The sequence below is a fragment of the Saimiri boliviensis genome, chromosome 14, assembly GCF_048565385.1.
Source record: "Saimiri boliviensis isolate mSaiBol1 chromosome 14, mSaiBol1.pri, whole genome shotgun sequence".
In the NCBI taxonomy this organism is placed as follows: domain Eukaryota; kingdom Metazoa; phylum Chordata; class Mammalia; order Primates; family Cebidae; genus Saimiri; species Saimiri boliviensis.
This window is the reverse complement of record NC_133462.1, coordinates 44,052,057-44,066,707: the sequence shown is the minus strand read 5'-3', so window position 1 is coordinate 44,066,707 and position 14,651 is coordinate 44,052,057. Positions and strand designations below refer to the sequence as shown.

The following is a 14,651-nucleotide window of genomic DNA, read 5'->3' as shown; positions in this document are numbered from 1 at the left end:
TGGCGCGATCTCGGCTCACCGCAGCCTCTGCCTCCCAAGTTCAAGCGATTCTCCTGCCTCAGCCTCCGGAGTAGCTGGGACTACAGGCACACGGCACCATGCCCGGCTAATTCTGTATTTTTAGTAGAGACGGGGTTTCTCCACGTTGGTTAGGCTGCTCTCGAACTGCCGACCTCAGGTGATCCGCCCACCTCCCAAAGTGCTGGGATCATGGGCGTGAGCCGCCGCGCCCAGTTTCAAATAGTTTGTACCCAGACAACTTGTAGGATTGGCCGGGCACGGTGGCTCACGCCTGTAATCCCAGCACTTTGGGAGGCCGAGGCAGGCAGGTCACTTGAGGTCAGGAGTTCGAGACCAGTCTGGCCAACATGGCAAAACCATGTCTCTACTAAAAATTAGCTGGGCGTGGTGGTGGCCACCTGTAATCCCAGCTACTCAGGAGGCTGAGGCAGGAGAATCACTTGGAACTTGGAGGCAGAGGCTGCAGTGAGCCGACATCATGCCATTGCACTCCAGTCTGGGTGACAATAACAAAACTCAGTTTCAAAAAGAAACAAAACTCGTGGGATTATCTCCTTGTTTCCAAAAAGCGTTCCTTCCTTCCCTGTTTTTAAGCCTTCTGGTTTACTGGGCGCGTGTCCCGTGACACCTACGGTGTGGAGAAAGGAGCCACACTGTGGAACGTGTTTCTTCTTGTTCCAGAGGAAAGGGTAGGGGGGGGTGTTTCTAGTGTTTCATTATTAACAACAATGCTGGGATTTTTGGTTTCGTTTTTTGAAGAGGAGTTTCACTCTTGTTGCCCAGGCTGGAGTGCAACGGCATGACCCTGGCTTACTGCAACCTCCGCTTCCTGGGTTCAAGCGATTCTCCCACCTCAGCCTCCCGAGTAGCTGGGATCACAGGCATGCGCCACCACGCCTGGCTAATTTTCTATTTTTAGTAGAGACGGGGTTTCTCCATGTTGGTCAGGCTGGTCTCGAACTCCTGACCGCAGGTGATCTGTCTGCCTTGGCCTCCCAAAGTGCTGGGACTACAGGCATGAGGTGTGGCACCCGGCCCAGTTTTTTTTTTTTTTTGAGATGGGGTTTCACTCTTGTCACCCAGCTGGAGTACAATGATGTGATCTCAACTCACTGCAGCCTCTGCCTCCTGGATTCAAGCAATTCTTCTGCCTCAGCCTCCCAAGTAGCTGGGATTACAGGTGCCCACCATGCCTGGCTAATTTTTTTATTTTTAGTAGAGATGGCGTTTCACCAGGTCGGCCAGGTTGGTCTCGAACTCCTGACCTCAGGTGATCCGCCTGCCTTGGCCTCCCAAAGTGCTGGGATTACAGGCGCGAGCCACCGTGCCCGGCCACGCTTCATTTCAGTTCCCCTACGCCCCACCCTCTTCGGAAACCCCATAGCGATCCTGCCCTTTTTTGAGCCACGCCTTGGGTCTCCCGGAATGTCCATGAAGCTGCCTCTGTGGGCTTCGGGTGTCCTGAGGCTGACCGGGCCACATACCTCCCTCGAGACCCGGGGCAAGCACAGATGCCCAGAAGCCTCCAGGGCTTCATCTGTGGAGGGGGAGTGATTACCAGTACAGGCCTGGGTGCATTCGGTGTCCCGTCCGAGCAGGCCAGGATCCCCAGCCCGGGTCTTGTGTCCCCTTCCAGAATGCGGGGCCAGGCCTGCGATGGAGAAGCCCCCCCGGATCGTGGGCGGGTTCGCAGCGGACTCTGGGGAAGTGCCCTGGCAGGTCAGCCTGAAGGAAGGGGCCCGGCACTTCTGCGGAGCAACCGTGGTGGGCGACCGCTGGCTGCTGTCTGCCGCTCACTGCTTCAACCAGTAAGTCCCGCCTCCTCCAGGAAGGCTGCCTGGCTTCCCCTCCCTGTCAGAAACCATCCTGCTGGGGCTGCTGCATGGACCAGGGCAGCTAGGAGACAGGAGAGAGCTGGTGCAATGCCTCAGAGCAGAAATGAGCCCGCCCAGGGGAGGGAGGAGGGCACCTTCCCTACCGCTTGCTACCCAGGCCACATATTTCTTGGAGATTTCCAGGCCTGGGGGCCAGCACCTATGGTCCCAGCTACTAAGGCGGCAGAACTGCCTGAGCCCAGCCTGCAGGCAGCCTGATCGTGTCACTGCACTCCAGCCAGGGCGACAGAGTGAGACGCTGGCTCAACCAGAAAGAGACAGACTCCTAAGCCGTAGGGACTGGGGGGGGGGGGGGGGGGTAGAAAATGAAGCCTGAGGCTCCCCTGACCTGCCCCCACCTCGGGATCCTTTTCAGGAGGAGCCTGGCAGCCCCTCTTCCCCTGGTCCTCCTCCCTGTAGCCGAGGGCTGGAGGAATGGTCCTGGGGCCTTCCTGGGCTTTGGGGGGTGGCTGCCCCACGGGGCTTCTCAGGGGCGCCCGACAGCCTCGGCCCTCCCCAATAAGGCGGGTGTGACCCGAGGGCGGGCACGCCTGAGCGCCCTGTCTCCCGCCCTGTCTCCACAGCACGAAGGTGGAGCAGGTCCGGGCCCACCTGGGCACCGCGTCCCTCCTGGGGCTGGGCGGGAGCCCGGCGAAGGTCGGGCTGCGGCGGGTGGTGCCGCACCCCCTCTACAACCCTGGCATCCTGGACTTCGACCTGGCCGTCCTGGAGCTGGCCAGCCCCCTGGCCTTCAACAAGTACATCCAGCCCGTCTGCCTGCCCCTGGCCATCCAGAAGTTTCCCGTGGGCCGGAAGTGCATGATCTCCGGATGGGGAAACACGCAGGAAGGAAACGGTGAGCCCCGCCCCGCTGAGGGGAATGGCGGGTTCATTCTCCATGACACCGCACAGGGACATCGGTGCCTCGCCCCCTTGGCTCTGGTCCCGCTGCCCACACGCCACTCACCTCTCCATTCCCTCTCCGGGGAAAATCTGGCCGTTGCCTCTTTGTATAAAGTTTTATTGGAAAAAGGGCCACATTAACATACCAACAGATTGTCTGTGGTTGCTTCCCTGCAATAGCAGCAGAGTTAAATACCCGTGACAGAGACTGGCCTTTAAAGCCGAAAACATTTAATTCTCTAGCCCTTTATAAAAAACGTTTACTGGAGGCCAGGTGCCGTAGCTCACGCCTGTAATCCCAGCACTTTGGGAGGCCAGGGCAGGCGGACTGCCTGAGCTCAGGAGTTCATTCCACCAGCCTGCCCAATATGGTGAAACCTCGACTGTACTAAAAATACAAAAATCAGCCAGGCGTGGTGGTGCACGCCTGTAGTTCCAGCTACTCAGGAGGCTGAGGCAGGAGAATCGCTTGAACCTGGGAGGCGGAGGTTGCAGCGAGCTGAGATTGCGCCATTGCACTCCAGCCTGGGCGACATAGCGAGACTCCATCTCAAAAGAAAATAAAAATTAAAAATTAGTTGGGTGTGGTGGCCCATGCCTGTAGTCCCAGCTACTTAGGAGGCTGAGGCAGGATAATCGCTCAAGCCTGAGAGTCTGAGGCTGCAGTGAGCCATGATCATGCCACTGCACTCCAGCCTGGGCAACAGAGCAACACCCATCTCAAGAAAAGAGAGAATGTTCACTGTCGATGTGCTAGTGTACCCCGAGAGCCTTCCCGCTCCAAGTTACTGCTCCCTTCGACCTCAGAACGGCCTCCTACACGTGACCCAGGTGCTAAGGCAGCAGCCCTGTGGGGACCGTGGGCTCCAAGTGAGGCATCTGAGGTCCCACCTCCTCCTTAATCTATGGCTTTGTGCAATTCCTGGAACTCTGTCTCTGGGGTGGGCATGCCGCGTCTCAGGGCTGTTAGCGGAGCTGACCTGGAGCTGCTGTGGTGACCACTCTGATGTGGCCTTTCTGGGCTCTTTCCCTGGCAGCCACCAAGCCCGAGCTCCTGCAGAAGGCGTCTGTGGGGATCATAGACCAGAAAACCTGCAGCGTGCTCTACAACTTCTCCCTCACCGACCGCATGCTCTGCGCGGGCTTCCTGGAAGGGAGAGTCGACTCCTGCCAGGTAACCGTTCACAGGGGAAAGCCGGCGGGTATTTCTTAGGTTTGTTTTGTTTTTGAGATGGAGTTTCACTCTGTCGCCAGGCTGGAGTGCAGTGGCGTGATCTCGGCTCACTGCAACTTCTGCCTCCCAGGTACAAGTGATTTTCCTGCCTCAGTCTCCCAAGTAGCTGGGACTACAGGCACCCACCACCATGTCCAACCGATTTTTTTTTTTTTTTTGAGACAGAGTTTCGCTCTTGTCACCCAGGCTGGAGTGCAATGGTGCGATCTCGGCTCACCGCAACCTCCACCTTCTAGGTTCAGGCAATTCTCCTGCCTCAGCCTCCTGAGTAGCTGGGATTACAGGCACGCGCCCCCATGCCAGCTAACTTTTTGTATTTTTAGTAGAGACGGGGTTTCACCATGTTGACCAGGATGGTCTCGATCTCTTGACCTCGTGATCCACCCGCCTCGGCCTCCCAAAGTGCTGGGATTACAGGCTTGAGCCATCACGCCTGGCCTCAGCCGATTTTTTTTTTTAAAGTAGAGACGGGGTTTCATTATATTGGCCAGGCTGGTCTCGAACTCCTGACCTCACATGATCCACCCACCTCAGCTTTCCAAAGTGTTGGGATTACAGGCGTGAGCCACTGTACGCTGCCTTTTTTTTTTTTTTTTTTGAGACGGAGTTTCGCTCTTGTTACCCAGGCTGGAGTGCAATGGCGTGATCTCGGCTCACCGCAACCTCCACCTTCTAGGTTCAGGCAATTCTCCTGCCTCAGCCTCCTGAGTAGCTGGGATTACAGGCACGTGCCACCATGCCCAGCTAATTTTTTGTATTTTTAGTAGAGACGGGGTTTCACCATGTTGACCAGGATGGTCTCGATCTCTTGACCTCGTGATCCACCCGCCTCGGCCTCCCAAAGTGCTGGGATTACAGGCTTGAGCCACCGCGCCCGGCCTTTTTTTTTTTGGAGAAGGAGTCTTGCTCTGGCCAGGCTGGAGTGCAGTGGCATGATCTCAGCTCACTGCAACTTCTGCTTCCTGGGTTCAAGCAAGGCCCCCGCCTCAGCCTCCTGAGTAGCTGCGACTGCAGGCACGCGCCACCGTGCTCGGCTAATTTTCGTATTTTTACTAGACACGGGTTTCACCATGTTGGTCAGGCTGGTCTTGAACTCCGGATCTCAAGTGATCCACCCACCTTGGCCTCCCAAACTGCTAGGATCGCAGGCCTGAGCCACCACGTCTGGCCATAGCCACCATGCCTGGCCCAGATTTCTGAAGGGCTCAACCTCACATACAAAGGCAGCGGTTGATTATCAGGCTGAGCGCGGTGACTCATACCCGTAATCTCCGTGCTTTGGGAGGCTGAGATGGGAGGATCAGCTGAGGCCAGGACTGCAAGGGCAACACAGTGAGATCCCATCTCTACCAAAAAAAAAAGAGAAAAACTTGCCAGGCACGTGGCAGGCACATGTGGTCCCAGCTCCTTGGGCAGCTGAAGTGGGAAGATCTCTTGAGTCCAGGAGTTCTGGGCTGCGGTAAGTCGTGATCACACCACTGCACTCCATCCTGGGCAAGAGAGCAAGACCTTGTCTCAAAAAAGCAAGGGCTGGGTGCAGTGGTTCACGCCTGTAATGCCAGCATTTTGGGAGACTGAGGTGGGCGGATCATCTGAAGTCAGGAGTTTGAGACCAGCCTGGTCAGCATGATGAAACACTGCCTCTACTAAAATAAATAAATAAATAAATAATAAAAAATAAAAAAGCTGGACGTGGTGGCAGGCACCTGTAGTCCCAGCTACTCGGGAGGCTGAGGCAGGGAGAATTGCTTGAGCCCAGGAGGCAGAGGTTGTAGTGAGCCGAGATAATGTCACTGTACTCCAGCCTGGGAGACAGAGTGAGACTCTGTCTCAGAAAAAAAAAAAAAGACCCAAGCCTGGCAGCTAACGATCAGGGCTGCTTCTAGGTGGTGGAACTATTCGTGGCTTTTACTGTTTTTTTAAGAGTTTTTTTCTGCCCTGTTTTATTGCCCCATAACAAAAGCAAGAATGATGGAGACTCAGAAGTGACTCACTCCAGGTCACACAGCCAGGCACAGGCTGCAGCCAGGTCTCCAGACCAATGCTGTGCGGTCCCGTCCCCCGCTGAGTCCCACCGGCTGTAGGAACACTGGAGGGTCTCACAGGGCCGGGCAGAGAGGGTCCTTGGAGGATCAACCAGCGCTCTTTCCCTCCTTTCCAGGGCGACTCCGGGGGCCCCCTGGCCTGCGAGGAGACCCCCGGCGTGTTTTATCTGGCGGGGATCGTGAGCTGGGGGATTGGCTGCGCTCAAGTTAAGAAGCCTGGCGTGTACACGCGCATCACGAGGCTGAAGGGCTGGATTCTGGAGACCATGGCCTCCCAGCCCCATCTCGTCTCCCCGCCCTCGACCACAAGGATGCTGGCCACCACCAGCCATCTCCCCAGGACAGCTGGCCTCATGGTCCTGGGGGCCACCCCCAGCCAACCCACCCCTGTGGCCACCAGCAGAGTGACCGGCCAACCTGCCAACTCAACCTTATCTGCCGTGAGCACCACCTTTGGGGGACAGACGCCACTTCCAGACACCGCAGAGGCCACCACCCACTCCCAGCTACCAGGTACTGCGAGAGACGGAGGGACCCGTGGAGTGAGGGCACCATGACCGTCAGCTCGGGTTGCCGAACAAGACATAACATCCCCGGGTGTGGGGGCTCACATCTGTCATCCCAGCACTTTGGGAGGCCAAGGCCGGTGGGTCACCTGAGGTCAGGAGTTCGAGACCAGCCTGGCCAACATGGTGAAACCCCGTCTCTACAAAAAACACAACAATTAGCTGGGTGTGGTGGGGTGCACTTGTGGTCCCAGCTACTTGAGAGGCTGGGGCAGGAGAATTGCTTGAACCCAGGAGGCAGAGATTGCAGTGAGCCGAGATGGTGCCACTGCACTCCAGCCTGGGCCACAAGAGCGAGACACTATGTAGGGGGAAAAAAAAAAAGGGCAGGCAGGGGGCTTTGGTGGTTCACAGTCACGCCGTGTCCCTGGGCGAGTGTTTTGTTAACGTGGCAGCCGCCCTCATCCGGTCTGTCCCTGCAGCCTGGGGGCTCTCGCTGTCTCAGTCTGAGCTGCTTTTTACTTTTTCAGTAGCTATGGCCTGGGAGCTCTTTGGGCGCAAAAGAGGTAGCGAGGGCCCCCTTGAAATGGGGGCGGGCTGTGTGTGGAGACAGCTGGCGTTCCCAAGGACAGGGGCTGCGGCCGCCGTCGGATGTGCCAAGGCCACCTGGTCTCGGGCCAGGGCCGGACGGTGCCAGGGCTGGCGGGGAAATGGAACTTCTCTTCTGTGCCGGCCTTCGCGTCTGCTTTGGATGGGACTGCGGGCGGCACCCAGGGAAGCTGACTGGGCGGTGATGGAGGGTGGGGAGGGGGCTAGCCCCTGAGGAAAACGGCCTTCTGGAGACAGCAGGTGGGTAGGGGTCCCCCTCCATGGCTGGTAAAGGGGTTCCTGGAAACCACCCACGCATTCTTCCACAGCTGAGTTCTGAGGGAGGCCTCTGCGGGCTGGGAGGGCTCAGCCTGCAGGGAATGTCAGGGAAGGGGATGGGGCCATCAGGGACCCAGGCAGAGCGCGCCACGGCAGGGCGGGGGTTCCGGGGGAGGGCCCTGGTGTCTGCCAAGGCCTTGGGGGTGGGATGGAAGTCCTGGAGGCCTGAGGTGTGGCAGGCTGCCCTGCGAAATGCCTCCCGCCTGGCCCCAGCGGGGGGGTGTGGCCTGAAGCTGAAGTCATGGGGAAGACACACATTCCCACTGTTATCTGGGAAAAGCCCAAACACCACACATCCAGCCCAGCGTCCTTTCCTGCCCTGTTTTCCTGGGGCACGTCCTCCCTCGCATCCCCCTCCCCAGGGCTCCCACGGGGATTGGCGGAGGGGCGTGCCCGAGGGGCTGAGTGGGGGAGGCGCCCTGGACCCACCTGCCCATGCGCCTGGTTCCCCCGCAGACTGCGGCCTGGCGCCGGCGGCGCTCACCAGGATTGTGGGGGGCAGCGCGGCGGGCCGCGGGGAGTGGCCGTGGCAGGTGAGCCTGTGGCTGCGGCGCCGGGAGCACCGCTGTGGGGCCGTGCTGGTGGCAGAGAGGTGGCTGCTGTCTGCGGCGCACTGCTTCGACGTGTGAGTCTGAAACGTCCCTGCGTGTGTCTGTAGCTCACCTGGAACCGAACTGTTCCGACCCGACTCCCCCTGCTCCCCCCCACCGCCCACCCCCACCCAAGCTCCCTGGGCCCTCCCCAGCCCACCCCCTCCACGTCACCCCCCACCCCTAGCCTGACCACCCAGGCTGGAGCAGCAAAGGCCGAGTCTTACCCCGCGGTCCCCCCTAACCCGGAGGCTGCCGCCTCTCCCAGCTCGGGCCAAGCCGACGGGGACACTGAGGTCACTTCTCTCCCCAGCCCTCACCCCTCAGACTTCTCTCCAGCCTCCCAAAGCCCACCCAGTAGAAAGCTCCCTTCCCCTGGCAGGCGAGGGGTTGCATCTTCCAGCGGGGTCACCCAGCTCCGGCGCCGCGGGGCTTGAGGTCAGAAGGGGAGGGCGGGTGGGGTCGGGACCCTCAGGGCTACCAGACCCCCTTTCAGAGGCTACCATTAGGTGGGGACGGCTGCATTTCTTGGTGCTGCCTTGGTGCCTGGTAGCTGGGCTTAGTGAGGGCCACAGAGCCCTTTCCCAGACCAGCAGCCAGAGGGCAAGAACCCCACCCAGGCTCCCAGCCGGCCGCTGAGGGACACCGCAAAGGCGGGGGCCGCAGGGACTCGGGCCCACGCTTGTCCTCGTGCACCCTGCAGCTACGGGGACCCCAAGCAGTGGGCGGCCTTCCTGGGCACGCCGTTCCTGAGCGGCGCGGAGGGACAGCTGGAGCGCGTGGCGCGCATCTACAAGCACCCGTTCTACAACCTCTACACCCTGGACTACGACGTGGCGCTGCTGGAGCTGGCGGGCCCGGTGCGCCGCAGCCGCCTGGTGCGCCCCATCTGCCTGCCCGAGCCCGCTCCGAGACCCCCCGACGGCGCGCGCTGTGTCATCACCGGCTGGGGCTCTGTGCGCGAGGGAGGTAGGCACGCGCGGGAGTGCGGGGTGCGGGGCGGGGGGCGGGGGGCGGCCGGACGGGGTCCACACCTGCCCGGTCTTGCTCGCCCGTAGGCTCCATGGCGCGGCAGCTGCAGAAGGCGGCCGTGCGCCTCCTCAGCGAGCAGACCTGCCGCCGCTTCTACCCGGTGCAGATCAGCGGCCGCATGCTGTGCGCTGGCTTCCCGCAGGGAGGCGTGGACAGCTGCTCGGTGAGCCCCAGGTCCTGCCCGGCCGCCGGGGAGGGCGGGTTCCCGCTGCGCCAAGCCCACCAGCTCACCACCGGCCTCCAGTGCAGACTTCTCAGGCAGACCTAGCAGGGCGCCTTTGCGGCTCTGGAGGAATGTCCACTTCACAACCGTTTATTGGGCACCCACCACGAGACAGGTTCCCCCCACCCACCGCGTCCCACCCCTGGGTGTTGGCAGCAGTGGGTGGCCCCGTTCCACTTCGGGACCACGTGGCGGGTGTCCACAAATGTCGGCCACCTTTGCACTGAGCCCATTTTCCAGACAGTGAAAGTGAGGGTCCCAGGGGAAGTCACTCACCCAGGGGCCAGCGACCCGAGGGCTGCTCTAAGGGAGGTACCAGCCTCTTAACTCCCTTTCTTCTCTCCCCAACAGGGTGACGCTGGGGGACCCCTGGCCTGCAGGGAGCCCTCTGGACGGTGGGTGCTAACTGGGGTCACCAGCTGGGGCTATGGCTGTGGCCGGCCCCACTTCCCAGGTGTCTACACCCGGGTGGCAGCTGTGAGAGGCTGGATAGGACAGCACATCCAGGAGTGATCACAACGTGGTCGTCTAGGCCAGGACTCTGGGTGAAAGCAGCAGGGGGAGCAGGCCACCCCACCCCCCACCCCACCTCACTGTACCCTACCCAAGGACAGACGTGGGGGGAGCTGGGGGTCATGGGGAGGCACCTGGGTTGCACATTTTGCTACAATGAACACAGCCCCTCCACCGCAGCTCACTGGCTCAGCACCTCAGTGTCACGGTGAGGACCACCGACCTGCCTGGTGCTCCACCAGGACCTCGGGTGCAAAGAAGTGGGGTCTGCAAGGTTCTCTGAACTGGCCACACAGGGGCTACACCACGATGACCCCTGTGACCCACACGTACGCCTCCAGAGGAACTCCCAGAGCCAGAAAGTCTAGTCCAACCTTGTGACACCCCCACCTTGCAAAAAAGCCATCCTGAACTGTAACTTTCCACTGCCTACCCCAAACCTATAAAACCAAACCTATAAAACCAACTCACCCTCCACCGACTCTCTTCCGAATCAGCCCACCAGCGCAGAGTGAATAAACAGCCTTGTTGCTCACACAAAGCCTGTTGAGGTGGTCTCTTCACACACAGCGCGATGAACATTTGGTGCCGAAACCTGGGTACCCCCTGTGACTTCTCCCCCAATCAACTACAACCACTTTGTCTGCCCCACATAGTTGCACGTCTCCTTCCTCTTGTTTCCAATTAGCTCTACAAAACTCAACCCATTCTTTGCTAAAGCCAACCCTAACAAAAGCTTGCTGGCTTGGGATGTCTCTATCAGCTACAACTTATACTGTCACTTCCGTCCCTGACTCGCCTAAGTTGTCACCCTCACTATGAAGGAAAAAGGCCCCTTCAGCTCTTAAATATGCAGTCATGCATCTGTCACAAGATCGGACATATCCCGACGGGATGGGTACTACAGCTTCTGCACTTCTGCATTTCCAGCCTCACTCCATGTACAGGTAATAACCCATATTTGTGGTTCCGTAACCACAAATACCATTATTTTTTTTGATACAGAGTCTTGCACTGTCGCCCAGGCTGTACCGCAGTGGCACGATCTCGGCTCACTGCAATCTCCGCCTCCTGGATTCAAGCGATTCTCCTGGCCCAGCCTCCCTAGTAGCTGGGATGACAGGCGTGAGCCACCGTGCCTGGCCCACAAATACTGTTTTAACCAGGCGTCCCCAAACTTTTTGCACAGGGGGCCAGTTCACTGCCCCTCAGACCGTTGGAGGGCCGCCACAAACTGCTCCTCTCACTGACCACCAATGAAAGAGGTGCCCCTTCCTGAAGTGCGGCGAGGGGCCGGATAAATGGCCTCAGGGGGCCGCATGGGTCCGCGGGCCGTAGTTTGGGGATGCCTGGTTTTAACTCTTCAGGCCCCTTTACGCTCCCAACACAATCCATCCTCTGGTCTACCTCTTAGCCACCTCCTACCCTATCAATGCCACTTTGCAACTCCAAGCCCCAATGGACTATCAAAAACTTTCTAGGCACCCAAACCGCTTCATTTAGCCGACCTGTCTGTCTGCTTTACAGGACCCCCAGAAGTCAGCACCACCACTCTGCTTAATAATCAGGGTTTTCAGGAGGCGGAGGTGGCGGTGAGCCGAGATCGCGCCATTGCACTCCAGCCTGGGTAACAAGAGCGAAACTCCGTCTCAAAAAAAAAAAAAAAATCAGGGTTTTGTAACGCTTTCTCACACATCATGAAAACAAGACCTCTCCTTCCACACAATTACTCTATCAAACCCCACTACAACCTTTAAAAGTCGCAGCCCTTGCTGGTTCCATTGGTATCTGGGGACAAGACCTCAGGCCCCCCAGAACGCTTTCTCACCTTTTCAGTCTACACTTCCAGTTCCGCCTGAGCCAAGGCCTTTTCTTCCTCTGGGGCGGTTTCACCTACCTCTGCCTTCTTACAACTAGACAGGCACCTGTAGCTTAATTTTCCTTACTCCCAAAATCCAGTTTGCCAATAGAAATGACCATCTCCCTGTCCCCCTTGTAACTCCTACATGACAAGTCATTCCATTAATCCCCTTTCTTGTAGGACTGGGGTGTCCACTGCTGCAGCTGGAGCAGGTATGGCAGGCCTCACGACTTCCATCACCACCTTCCAGGGTCTCTAATGATGTTTCCGCCAGTATTCCAGACATACTCAAACACTGTTCTCCAAGCCCAGGTTAATTCCCTGGCTGCACGTGTCCTGCAAGATGGCCAAATCCTCAATCTACTAACGGCTAAAATAAAATAAACTAAAATAAAAAAGGACTCTATTCCCAAATAAAGAACGCCGCTTTTATCTAAATCAATCTGACCTTGTATATAACGCCATCAAAAGGCTTTAAGACAGGACCCAGAAGCTTGCTCATCAGGCAGACAATTATTCTGGACCTAGCTGGCCTCTCTCCAGCTGGGTATCATGGCTCCTCCCACTGGTTGGCCCCTTACACCTGTCTTTCTCCTCCTCTACGCGGACTAGTCTCACAATCCCTACAAAACCACATCCAGGCTATAACCAATCAGTCAATACAGCAAACGCTCCTCCTAACAACCGCAGATCATCGACCTTTGCCTCAAAACCTCTCGGCAGTCTGAATCCCCTCCCATTTTTAGGTTTCCACGCCGCTCCCGCTCCCACTCGAAGAAGCGCTGAGAAACATCGCCCATCGCCCCCCTGTGCAACCCCCAAAATATTCACTGCCCCCTTTTTCTAGTTGTTACTTTTATGTTGTTAATACACAAAAGGCAGGAATGCAAGGTTCTTTGAACTGGCTGCACCATGGTGACCCCTGAGACCCACGGGTACACCTCCAGACGCACTCCCAAAGCCAAAAAGTCGAAGCCAACCTTGCGACACCTGCCACCCCCACCCCCGGCTTGCAAAAACCACCCTGAACTGTGACTTGGGTTAACTTTCCACTGCCCACCCGAAACCTATAAAACCAACTCCTATCCCACCGCCCTCGGCTGACTCTCTTTTGGACTCAGTGCGCCAGCACCGGGGTGAATAAACAGCCTTGTCAAAGCCTGTTTAGGAGGTCTTGTCATTCACAGCGCGCTTTAACAGGGTGAAGGCAAGCTCTACCCTGGGGAGGGCTGTCCCCCTTAGCCTTTGGGACGGGGTGGCGCCAGCAACACATTCCTCGTGACTCAGCAGCCCAGTGGCACTAAGAGAAAAGATGGGGCTGGGTGCGGTGGCTCACACCTGTAATCCCAGCACTTTGGGAGGCCAAAGTGGGCGGATCACGAGGTCAGGAGATAAGAGACTATCCACGCTAACATGGTGAAACTATGTCTCTACCAAAAACAAAAAATCAGCCGGGTGTGGTGGCGCACACCTGAAGTCTCAGCTACTCAGGAGGCTGAGGCAGGAGAATCTCTTGAACCCGGGAAGCCAAGGTTGCAGTGAGCCGAGATTGCACCACTGCGCTCCAGCCTGGGCGACAGAGCGAGACTCCATCTCAAACAAACAAACAGATGGACTTCCCCCAACCCAGAGGAGGCTTGGACCCTCCGAGCTGGGGTTCCAGGGGCAAGCCTCACCTTCTCCCAGAGAACCCTCCGGATGGAAATAAACAGGTTTCTCTCTGCCCTCCCCCAACAATTTATTTGCCCATCCGCAACAGGTGACAGCTCAGCTGGGGTCTGACCGCCGCCAACTCCAAACTCCAAACAAGAGTTCTCCATCCAAAATATGAGGCTGACCTGGACACACCAGGGGAATCCCCCAAAGCCTGAAGGAGGTGCCTCTGGGCTGGCAGCACTCTGGGAAGGCACAGGGCCGATCACCCCGAGATGCAGGCTGCACTGGCTGGCAGGGGGCAGGGCGGGGGGGGGGCGGTGAGAACACAGTCCCATCTGTCCCAGCACCGGAGCCACCCCCCTAAGCCCCGGGCAGGCAGTACGCACAGGAGGGCCCCACCTCTCAAAGCACGTTTATGGAAATAAACAGGGTGGGGTGGCCACGAGCCCGCCAGTCACATGTTGGCTCGTTCCCGCTGCAGCCGCGAGTTGTAGGCGCGGGACACGGTGTTCCAGGCGTCCATGTAGCGGTCCATGCACATGGCGATGCATTTCTGCGGGAGGGGAGGGGCGCACGGCTCAGCCCCGGCGCTCGCGCCCCCGGGGGTCCGCCCGCACCCAGGCTCCAGGTCGCCCGGGCTGCAGGCTGCGCACGTGCAGTGGCCGCTCCGCTGCGCTTCCCCGTTAGTCCGCGCACGCGCAGACGCGTCCCAGCCCCAATCCAGACGCTCGCGACCCTCGCCCCGAACCTCCGCGGGTCTCACCTGCTCGGAGTTGTCCAGGGAGCCCCCAGGTTTCCCGATACACTTCCGGAAACACTTGTCCGTCATCCTCTGTGGAGACACGCCAGGCTTCAGCCGCGACGCCGACCCTCAGGGGTGGCCCTGTCGCCCCCAACCCCCGCCCCCGGCCAGCCCCGCACCTGCAGCAACTCCTGCGCGTTGGCCACGGCGATCTGCACCTTCACCTGCTCCATGATAAGCCCTGGGTCCAGCTTCCCGCTGCCGGAGCCCCCGAAATCCGAGCCGAAGCCGCCCTCCATGGCTCCGCAAAGTCAACCGGACCGAGACCGCGTGCGCCGACCCGTAGCTGCGCCGGAAACGGGGCGCCCGGGGCACCACGGGAATTAAAGCTCGCGCGGGCGAGGACTGAGGACTACAACTCCCACAAGACCTCGCGCGCCCGGCCCGCTCCAGGTTGGGCGGTTCTCAGCGCATGCGCAGGCGTGGACTGACCGTGACCGACGGGAGCCGTCCGCGCTTGCGAC

The 14,651-nt window shown here is 59.0% G+C and overlaps 2 protein-coding genes across 2 annotated transcripts in view; one reads left to right on the top strand and one right to left on the bottom strand.

Annotated features, from left to right (window-relative positions):
- Nucleotides 1-10,386, top strand: part of TMPRSS9 (transmembrane serine protease 9) — a 31,865-nt gene extending 21,479 nt beyond the window's left edge. The window contains exons 11-18 of the mRNA XM_074384831.1: nucleotides 1,658-1,829; nucleotides 2,480-2,751; nucleotides 3,836-3,972; nucleotides 6,194-6,590; nucleotides 7,967-8,135; nucleotides 8,804-9,069; nucleotides 9,159-9,295; nucleotides 9,707-10,386. Coding sequence (XP_074240932.1) covers nucleotides 1,658-1,829; nucleotides 2,480-2,751; nucleotides 3,836-3,972; nucleotides 6,194-6,590; nucleotides 7,967-8,135; nucleotides 8,804-9,069; nucleotides 9,159-9,295; nucleotides 9,707-9,868 — 1,712 coding nt within the window. The 3' untranslated portion in view covers nucleotides 9,869-10,386. The remainder of the gene's footprint in view (nucleotides 1-1,657; nucleotides 1,830-2,479; nucleotides 2,752-3,835; nucleotides 3,973-6,193; nucleotides 6,591-7,966; nucleotides 8,136-8,803; nucleotides 9,070-9,158; nucleotides 9,296-9,706) is intronic.
- A 3,399-nt stretch (nucleotides 10,387-13,785) lies between these two features.
- On the bottom strand, nucleotides 13,786-14,501 carry TIMM13 (translocase of inner mitochondrial membrane 13). Its single transcript, XM_003928608.4, has 3 exons — nucleotides 14,307-14,501; nucleotides 14,149-14,217; nucleotides 13,786-13,938 (listed from the first exon to the last, which is right to left on the bottom strand). Exons 1-3 carry the CDS (start codon nucleotides 14,424-14,426, stop codon nucleotides 13,840-13,842), a joined length of 288 nt encoding a protein of 95 aa, XP_003928657.1. The 5' UTR covers nucleotides 14,427-14,501; the 3' UTR covers nucleotides 13,786-13,839.
- Nucleotides 14,502-14,651: the final 150 nt, after the last annotated feature.

What these genes read in the sequence shown, in the direction of transcription:
- TIMM13 (XM_003928608.4), bottom strand. Translation starts at nt 14,426, where the DNA reads ATGGAGGGCGGCTTCGGCTCGGATTTCGGGGGCTCCGGCAGCGGGAAG. An exon ending in ACGCGCAGGAGTTGCTGCAG is followed by an intron (nt 14,218 to 14,306) that starts GTGCGGGGCTGG and finishes GTGTCTCCACAG; the next exon opens with AGGATGACGGACAAGTGTTT. An exon ending in CCCTGGACAACTCCGAGCAG is followed by an intron (nt 13,939 to 14,148) that starts GTGAGACCCGCG and finishes CCCCTCCCGCAG; the next exon opens with AAATGCATCGCCATGTGCAT.